A 9,354-nucleotide genomic window follows, 5' to 3' on the forward strand; every position below is an offset into this window, starting at 1 on the left:
CCCCCCGCCCCCTTTCACTGCTAATAAGACATTTTGGGAGCCCCCGTGCTCTCTGAGGGCTTGCAGAGCCCAAACCTGGATGAGGACTACAGGGATGGGCAGGGGCTGTGGCATTGAGACCTCTCAGCGATGGGGAGGAGCAAGTTAGTGGTGGGGTGGCTGGGGAGGAAGGAGAGGGGACTGGGGGCCTCCCCCTACAAAAGGGAGAAGCTGCTGCTGCTGCAATATAGAGATGAATTTTAGGTGTCCGTGCACCCAAGGGTCTAAGCTGTGGCAGGAGCAGGGGTGACCCTATGCCCCCTCCCAAAGGCTGATCCAGCCTCTGAGACCTCCTGCAAGTGCCTCCTGTGTGCAACGGGCTGGGACTGACCCCTCCACCCCCCTGGCAGTGCAGCCAGGTGGCAGGGGTGGTCTCACAGGGGTCCCCAGGAGTAGCCACAGCCCTGCACTGACAGTGTCCCCTTTCCTCCACTCTCTGCAGCAGGCGTCACCCTCCTGCTCCCCCTGGCCCTACTGCTTCTGGCCACCGCCTCCCAGCCCCCTGGAGGGGACACCCCAAAGGACCAGGGGGACACAGACTCCTCACGCTGCCCCAGCCCTTGTGCCTGCAGCTTGGACGACTACAGCGAGGAGCTCAATGTCTTCTGCAGCACCCGCAACCTAACACGTCTGCCTGAGGACGTGCCCCCCAATGCCAAAGCCCTGTGGCTGGATGGCAACAACTTCACCCTGCTGCCGGCCGCTGCCTTCAGGAACCTCTCGGCCCTGGACTTTCTGGACCTACAGAGCAGCCAGCTGGCCACTGTGGAGCAGCATGCCTTCCATGGGCTGCGGAACCTCTACCACCTCCACCTAGAACGCAACCGTCTCAAGCACTTGGCTCCCCACACCTTCCTGCACACCCAGAACCTCGTCTCCCTGAGCCTCAACAACAACTACTTCAGTAAGGTGGAGGAAGGGCTCTTTGCTGGGCTTTCCAACCTTTGGTATCTGAACCTGGGCTGGAACTCACTCGTCGTCCTGCCTGACAAGGTCTTCCATGACTTGCCCAACTTGAGGGAGCTGATCCTGGCTGGGAACAAGCTCCCTTACCTCCAGCACCAGCTTTTCTGCAGCCTTACTGAGCTGAAGGAGCTGGACCTGAGTGGGAATGCGCTCAAGGGCATCAAGATCAACATCTTTGTCAAGTTGCAGAAGCTACAGAAGCTGTACCTGAACCACAACCAGATCAATGCCATCGCACCCCGTGCCTTCATGGGTATGAAGTCCCTCCGGTGGCTGGATCTCTCCCACAACCGGCTCGTCTCACTGTTTGAGGACACGTTTCTGGGCCTCCTGAGTCTGCACGTCCTACGTTTGTCCACCAACTCCATTACCAGCCTGAGGCCTAGGACTTTCAAAGACCTCCAGTTCCTGGAGGAGCTGCAGCTGGGGCACAACAGGATCCGGAACCTGGCAGAAAGGACCTTCGATGGGCTGGGCCAGCTGGAGGTCCTAAGCCTCAACAACAACCAACTACAGGACATCAGGGTTGGGGCATTCCTGGGGCTGTACAACGTGGCGGTGATGCACTTGTCTGCAAACTGCATCAAGGTCCTGCCTGACTATGTCTTCAAGGGGGTCACCAAATTGCACAGCCTCCACCTGGAGCACAGCTGCCTTGGCAGGATCCGGGTGAACACTTTCTCCAGCCTCTCCAGCCTGCGGCGGCTCTTCTTGCAGCACAATTCCATCTCTGTCATTGAAGACCAAAGCTTCAGTGAACTGCATGAGCTCCTGGAGCTCGACCTGAAGCACAACAGGCTGAGCCACCTCTCGCCCCAGCTCTTTGTGGGTCTGAGCAACCTGGAGTACCTCTTTCTCTCCTTCAACCAGCTCCTAGAGATCTCCCAGGACACCTTCAGCCCTCTCCAGAGACTCTTCTGGCTTGACCTCTCCCATAACCAGCTGGAGACACTGGACAACACTGTCATCTCCCCCCTGGCCAACCTGCGGTACCTCAGCCTGAGGAATAACTCACTGGAGACCTTCTCGGTGGGCTTCCTGTGCGCCTCCTTCGCCCTGGAGCAGCTGTGGCTGGGGGGAAACAACTGGCATTGCAACTGCTCCCTGAAGGGCTTGCGGGACTTTTCCCTGCAGCACCCCGTGGTGGTCCCACGCTTTGTGCAGTCTGTGGCTGAGGGGGATGATGCCCACATCCCTGTCTACACCTACAACAACCTCACCTGCCTCCATCCCCCAGCTGTGGCAGGCCTGGACCTCCGGGACACCACAGAGGACAGCTTTGCTCACTGCTGAGGTGTGCTGGCCCCTCCCAGGGGACATGCCATTTCCCAGTCGTGGACCCTCACCTGCCACCTCCCTGGCCCTGTCCCAGGCTCCCCAGGGCAGCAGCAGGACCTCTGGCTCTATGGCCAAGTCAGTTTAGCCCAGCTTTGCCACCACCTCCAGCTGCCCATCTTGGTGCTTCCACTGCAAGGAGAGCTGTGCCTAGGTGATGCTGGATGGGCACTGACTCCCCAGACTTCAAACTGAAATATTTCAGTCCTTTAAAGTAGCACCCCCTGGATCAGCATGGTCATTCCCAGCTCCCACCAGGAGCACAAGCATCTCAGTCTCTGTGATGGGGGAAAGATGCAGACCCAGCCCAGAGCCCTCCCCATGGTGAGGGGCATCCCTGCTGGGGCCAGGACTCATCAGCAGGACAAAGCAAAGCATCTTCCTGCCACAGAGCAGCCAAGAAATCCTAAAAGCTGCCCGAGCTCCACAGTAGGTTAGGGAAGGGGGGAAAATGACTTGCTTTAATCATTCCTTGCACTAGCAGGTGTAGGCAGGGTGCAAAAAGCCACACATGTCACTTACCTGATAAACCACAGCAGACAAATAAACCTTTGGAGCTATCGCAACACATCTTGTAAGTATGTTTTTTCCAAAGCACGTGCTGCACCTGGCTGGGTTTGCTTATCAGAGGCCCTCAGGGCTTGCAGGCACAGGGCAAGGAGCGCAGGCTCCCCAGGGCACTGGAGGAGTCTGCAGCAAGTTTTCTGCAAGCACCAGGTGGGTGGCATGTGCCCAGGGAGGGGGCATGTGCCCGGCCATTCTGCAGAAGCCAACAGCCCGGTCAGACTCTGGCACCACTGCCCAGCTCTTCAAATCTCAGATAAGTGACCAAAGGTCAGACAAAATTTTCCTGGAAAGTTGCACATGGGGAATCCTGGTCAGATGTGAGTCCTTGCTGTGCGCACACCAGGAGCAGGGACAGATGCTCCTTCTGTTTTCCTCCAAAGGATGGCTGCCAGCTATTATCCAGTTTGGGTAGTGTAAATCTGAGATTTTGCCCTGTGCCTCCCCAAAACAGCACTTCAATAGCAAGTCCTGAGTGTGGAGAGAGCATGCAGGCAGTAGGGGCTCAGAGTCCAGGAGGGAGGGAGATAAGATGCAAGGACATCAACTTCGTTTGCTTCCCCAGCTTAACTCAAGCCTGCAAGAGGAGGGCAGGTCCCACGGGAGCAGCAGCTCTGAGGCCACGGCCGGAGGTCCCAGGGAACAGCACACTCGGAGCAGTGAGGCAGGAACTACCCAGGGACACAGAGGAGCCCATGTGGCAGGGGTGTGGAGAACAGCCACAGCAAAGCATCCCGCAAAGGACTGCCAGACAAAACAAGGGACTGGCTGGGTCTTGAAGCTGGTATGGAAGGAGTAAAGATTTAACTGAACCCCAGCAAGGAAACCGGGGAAAAGTAGGAAATACCTAGATGTACATAAAGTGCTTGTAACACCAGGACTCACAGCTACAATGAGGCCTGAAGCCGTGGAAAACCATAAGTCACAGACCTGGATTTTAAGAAAGTGTTTACTGCCTGGAACCTTTAAAAATATTCCTGAGTCACGACAACCCCCAGCAGACTAAAAAGGCCCTTTTTCCAGCACAGCAGGATGTAGACCTCAGACGGGTGGTAGATCTCCTACTAAAGACATTTTCTCATGTGAAAGCACATCGTGTGCCCTCACAGGCCCATCAGGAACCAGTGATCTGAGATGTCAGAGCAAGGTGGCCTGGCTTGGGTCCACATCAGAGCATCCAGCACAAACTCACCAGCCACTGAACCAAGTACCACATAATCCGTCACAGGAGGAAAGCAGCAGAAGGCAGCAGCACATGGAGCCACGATCCAGACAATCGGTGCCATTCGGGTTCATCGAGGGAAGAACAGTTGGCAGCATTTGCCACTGTAGCTGCATTGGGTGATCGCTGGAAGCGCCGCAGCATATGAGACACCGTGGACACAAGCTAGAGCTCCCCAAGCACCCGCACAACAGCTGGCTGCAGCGGAAGATGCTGCATGGATTGGGCTAGGGACAACTGTGCCATCTGGGCAGAGCATTGCCACGTCGAGAAGGCAAGAAGCGAGCTGCTGCTGTGCGGGCAGGAGCACCCGCACAGGGTCTCTTCAGATCCAGGGGGATGGAGCAGGATTTCCCTTTCTGGACTGCCATGAGCAGCGTCGATGCTGTGCTCCCCCCTCCCTCCATCACCCCCTACCGAGGCAGTTTTATAGTTAAACAGCTTCTGCATCCCCCCTCCCCACTGGCACAGGCTGCTGGTGGTGCTGCCAGGCCAGGGGCTCAGCCAGCAAGAGTCCAGCTCCACATCCTCCTCAGTAGCTCTGCTGCAAGGTACCATCCAAGATCTGCTGGGCAATGTGAGCCAAGGCAGGGAAGGCAGAGCTCTTGGGAAACTCTTGGATGAAGTCTCTGCCCTCTTCCAAGCTCTGGCTGAGTTGGGGGTCCAGGGGAACACAGCCTGTGGGATAGGAGAAATGGGGAGTGACTGCTTGCTCAAGATTAAAGAAATAACCCGGCCAGGGTCATTTCCAGGAGAAGCAGTAGGAAAGAGCAAGCACTGCCCTCATGGAGCTCTCCAGGAGATACTTCTCACTTGCAGCCACCTCCTCTGGGTCCAAGACCCCACCACACCACAGTGCTTCACAAGAGACACCCTCACCCCTGAACTCAGCTCTGTCCAGAGGGCAGTGTTCAGCCCTCACTCAGCCCCCATTTCTCAGGGAGGCTCCAGAGCATTTCGGGATGGCTCTTGTGCAGCTTCAGGCTTGCTTACTCTGATATCACCATGTCAGCAGCCAGAGCAAGCTCCTGATCATCACTGCCTCTGCCTCCGTGGGGCCAGATGCCCGCTCTGGGCACTCTGGATGGCACAGAAGCAAAGCAAGAACCACAGCTCACCTATGACCAGGTGCCAGGGGCTCACAGGAACCGGAGTCCAGCCTGCATGCTCCTGCATCTCTCCGCTCAAGCACTCCCACAACACCACACAGACATCACCTCTAACCACAGAGAACTCCAGAGGCCACTCACCTAGGAAGGGGACCCCAGCATGCTTGGCCAGCTCCTCACCTCCCCCTTTGGAAAAGATGTTTGTGCACTCCTGAAGGAGGAAGAGCAAAAGCAGTGAGTCATGAACCCCAGAGCATCCATGTGACAGGGCAGGTGCTGCCTGCACAGGGGTAGAGCAGCTCCCCTCCACCTCCCAGCCTCAGGGCACTGCCTTTGCTCCGGTCGTACTCCCCAGGCTCCCTTTAGGAAAGCAGAACCAGCGACACCTTTCAAAGCTGACAAGCAGCAGTTGGAAGCTTTGCACCTCCCCAGCTCACAGCATCATCCTTGTGACATTTGCCAATTTTCAACCTGAGGCACTTCATCCTACAACACCCCATCACGAACAAGAACCCACAATAGCCCAGAGGTCACAAACTCACCGAGCAGTGCGGGCAGACAAAGCCGCTCATGTTCTCCACAATGCCAAGAACTCGTAAGCCCGTTTTCTTACAGAACGTCAGCTCTCGCCTCACATCTCCCACAGATACAGCCTGCAGGGGAGAGCAGCAGAGGTTTGGGGTGTCCGTTTGTCCAGACTGACTGAATGCATCAAATGAGAAGCAGATGTGTAGAACAAGCAGCTACAGACAGGCCTCTGCACACACCCACCTGGGGTGCATATTCCCCTGCCAAAAACCATGCCCAGAGGCAGAAGCCTCCCCAGGAACTCCAGCTCAGCCCCAGCCAGCTTCCCTACCTGGGGTGTTGTGACCAGGACTGCGCCCAGTGGCTTGTAGGGCCGCAAGGCCTCCACTGTGGAGATGTGCTCATCGGACGTGCCTGGCGGTGTGTCCACGATGAGGAAGTCCAGGTCCCCCCAGGCCACGTCAGCAATAAATTGTTTGATCAAAGCTACAGAAATAAAAGGGCGAGGAAAAAAAAAAACAACACAGGTTTCAGTAGGTGCCCTGGGAGCTGTGGGCCAGGCGGGGCAGTGGTTGGGAGGCACCCAGGGTGATTAGGGCCTAGGGAAAGACAACAGAGCTATCTGTCAGCACAACGTGTGCTGCACCCTCCCAACCTGAGTGATCTGAACCCACTCCTGCGAACAGGAGCCTTGTTTCACCAAGGAATGATCTGCCAAGAAAAGTCCAGCCCCCAGCAGGAGCCAGCACCACCTCTAGGAGGGCTCACAGAAGGTTCCTAGCACTGGAAGGTGGCCACCAACAGCAAAAACCAACTGTACCGTTTTTCTTGGGTCCCCTCCACACCACGGCATCATCTGGCTTCTCCAGCAGGAAGCCGATGGACATGAGTGAGATGCTCTTGTCTTGGTCCACAAAGACAGGGACCCAGCCACTGTCACACTGGTGCACATCGTTGTCCTGCACCCTGAACATGCGGGGTATGCTAGGGCCACACAGGTCCACGTCCAGGATCCCCACCTGCGGGCAGTGAGGCAGAGCCTTTCAGACAGGGCTGAGCACCAGTTTCAAAGAACTGCTTTCAAGTTTGACTGCCCTCCCATTCTCCTTCCCTCCAAGGAGGATCTCCTGGGTATTTCCGAGCACTTTGGAAAGATCTTTATGCCAGACACTTGTCAGGATCCAAGAGGCACTGGCTGCATAGAGCTTTTAAAAAAATCCTAGTAGAACTCAGCTTGCCTCATGGCCACACAGTTGCCCTTTGTCCCCATCATAACACCATCCAGCTCACCCACTTCACTCCACAAAAGGAGTGTGTGTTACACCAGCAAAATAATTCTCAGTGCTTCAGCTTCAACAACAAATCTTGGGTAATTTTAGTTTCTTGAGAGGGAAATGAATGACACTTACCTGCACTGGATCAAGCAAACACAGAAAAAAATAAATCAATCACTCAAACTGCTACCACAAACAGCATTTTCACACAGAGAAATCACATGCTGCCCGCAGAGGCACACACATACATAAAAGATGAGCAAAACCCAGGCTAGTTGGAGGTCAGGAAGGAGAAGACAGAGCTCAGCATTCCACAGACCCTCACTCACCTTCTTTCCAGAGTGCCGGAGTGACAGAGCCAGCTCGGTGGAGATGGTGCTCTTCCCTACGCCGCCCTTCCCAGAGAGCACCAGCAGGATGTGCCGCACCCCGGCCAGGTTGCTTTTCTCTATGAGGAATGATAACAAGGCATCAGTGTCTCTTCTGATGCAAGACAGCAGCACCTGACTGGTCAGCACAGAGACACAGGTCTTCACTGAGGGTAACGCTGGCTGTCACTGCTCCAAGCCTGGTTTAAGTGTAAGGGACAGGCCTTTTGCCACCAGAAAAGGGACAATAAGAGCAATGGCAGAAAACAGTCCGTGGAAAGTAAAGGCTTTGTCCTGATGACCTAAGTGGCAATTGGCCAGTAAAGGAATAAACACCCACAGGGCCTCATCACGCTGTGCCTACACCAAGTTCAGCCTGAGCCCCCTCAGGGAACAGCTTGGAGGCTGTTGGTGAGGTCAGGCCCTTGGCGCTTCCTTCCTCCATGCCACACCAGTTGCCTCCCCACAGTCCCACGCTCCTCTCCAGCCTTTGTGTCATTTCTTGTTGTGTCGTCAGGGATGCCTCAGTCTCTGCTTTAGGCTTTGCCACCACATCCCATCAACGCAGAGCCGAGAGCAGGGAACACTCAGGGCAGGTTTCCCTGGCCTGGGGCTCCACAAGCGGCAAAGGGTCAGACTCAGACTGGGCACTCCAGCCGCAGCTGAGCAAACGCCACCCACCCGGGCCCGCGTTCCCGCGCGTCCCGTCACCACCGGCCACTGACTCACCGCGCCAAGCCTGACCCGCCCCCGCGCCGCTCCAGCATCATACCGGCACCGGGACCGGCACCAGCTGCAATGGAGCCCGCACGCACCATGGCAGACCTCATCCGCACATCCACCGACGGTAACGGCGCTCGGCCCCGATAGCGGGGAGAGAGGGAGGGAGAAAGGGGGCTGGGGAGGGGAAGATAGAGCCCCACAGCGAGATTTTCCCGGAAGACCGGCCCGGTGACACCGGCAGCCCCGCGCCGGGCCAGGTTACTCGGCGCTGCCCCCCAGGAGGAGCCAGGCCCGGGCCGCCGGCAAAGCCCAGCACCATTCCCCTGTAAGCGGGCACTGCCACCTCAGAGTCCCCTCCCGGCCCGAGCACCACGGAACTCCCCTCACCAAAAGCCGCACGACACCCAGCCAGGCCCGGCCACCCCAGTACTCCCCAGAAGCTGGGCCCAATCGCCCACCAGGCCCGATCACCCCGGGCGGGACATCCCCAGCGAAGTGGGCTGTGACCCTTCACCAGGACCAGCCACCCCGGGATCGCCCCTCTGCCCAGGAAGGCCAGTTCCCACCCAGCGACCCCGGAGAATAACCCGGCCACAGCCCCCATCGCCGCTCACCCCCTGCCACCACCTCCTCCATGCTGCCGCCCAGCACCGCCCGCTTCCGCCTTCCGCCGAGGTAAAGCCCCACCCCTACAGACTGGCAGGCGCCGTTCCCAATCGCAATCAGCGCACTCATCTAGAACCCGCCTCCCAAGGCTCTACAGCCAATCCAACCCTCTGGCTCCCCCACCACCAGCCAATGGGCTCAGTGTTTTCCTCCCGCGACGCGCTCTTGCCCTCCACTGTGGCCGCCCAATGGCGCGGCTCCTCGAGGATTGACGCACGACGTAGCCAGTGGTGCTGGGATGCCTTTAAGTACATCCCCCTTCCGTCTCCTTCAGCTATAAGCGACGGGTCTCTTAGCCAATAAAAAAGGGGAACGACTCAGACGCAGCCAATGGGTGCCTGAGGGGCGGTGCCGAGAGAGGATTGTTTATGTCCCGGGAGGGGAAAGTAGGTCAGAGCGCGGCGGCGGGGCCGGGCTGCGGGGCAGAGCCGGGCCGGGCAGGTGGGCCGGGACCGGGGGTGGGGTCGGGGCTGGAACGCGAGTGGAAGCAGAGGGCTGGCGCGGGGGTCGGCTGGGCTTGGGCTGGGCTGGGCTTGGGCTGGGCTGGGCAGTACGGCCCA

General features: G+C 57.7%; 4 protein-coding genes across 7 annotated transcripts in view; 2 read left to right on the top strand and 2 right to left on the bottom strand.

Moving 5' to 3' along the window:
• The window catches only part of IGFALS (insulin like growth factor binding protein acid labile subunit), a 3,073-nt gene extending 204 nt beyond the window's left edge, over positions 1–2,869 (top strand). Inside the window, exon 2 of the mRNA XM_026858730.1 lies at positions 482–2,869. Within this exon, the coding sequence (XP_026714531.1) occupies positions 482–2,298 (1,817 nt within the window). The 3' untranslated portion in view covers positions 2,299–2,869. The remainder of the gene's footprint in view (positions 1–481) is intronic.
• The window catches only part of CCDC78 (coiled-coil domain containing 78), a 24,859-nt gene extending 21,229 nt beyond the window's left edge, over positions 1–3,630 (bottom strand). The window contains exon 1 of the mRNA XM_026858731.1: positions 2,863–3,630. The gene's annotated coding sequence lies outside the window, so the exon portion shown is untranslated. The remainder of the gene's footprint in view (positions 1–2,862) is intronic.
• A 212-nt stretch (positions 3,631–3,842) lies between these two features.
• NUBP2 (nucleotide binding protein 2) lies at positions 3,843–8,806 on the bottom strand. The gene is made up of 7 exons (XM_026858740.1): positions 8,743–8,806; positions 7,367–7,485; positions 6,584–6,782; positions 6,095–6,249; positions 5,778–5,888; positions 5,377–5,446; positions 3,843–4,804 (listed from the first exon to the last, which is right to left on the bottom strand). The coding sequence occupies exons 1-7, from the start codon at positions 8,762–8,764 to the stop codon at positions 4,659–4,661; spliced, it is 822 nt and encodes a 273-aa protein (XP_026714541.1). The 5' UTR covers positions 8,765–8,806; the 3' UTR covers positions 3,843–4,658.
• Positions 6,330–9,354, top strand: part of SPSB3 (splA/ryanodine receptor domain and SOCS box containing 3) — a 12,657-nt gene continuing 9,632 nt past the window's right edge. The window contains exon 1 of one of the 4 annotated variants that reach the window (XM_026858738.1): positions 6,330–6,334. The gene's annotated coding sequence lies outside the window, so the exon portion shown is untranslated. Of the gene's footprint in view, positions 6,335–9,129; positions 9,236–9,354 lie in introns of those variants that run through there. The other 3 variants (XM_026858737.1, XM_026858735.1, XM_026858736.1) reach the window with 3 other exon arrangements.

The sequence above is a fragment of the Athene cunicularia genome (assembly GCF_003259725.1).
Source record: "Athene cunicularia isolate RWA chromosome 14 unlocalized genomic scaffold, athCun1 chr14_part1, whole genome shotgun sequence".
Lineage (NCBI taxonomy): Eukaryota > Metazoa > Chordata > Aves > Strigiformes > Strigidae > Athene > Athene cunicularia.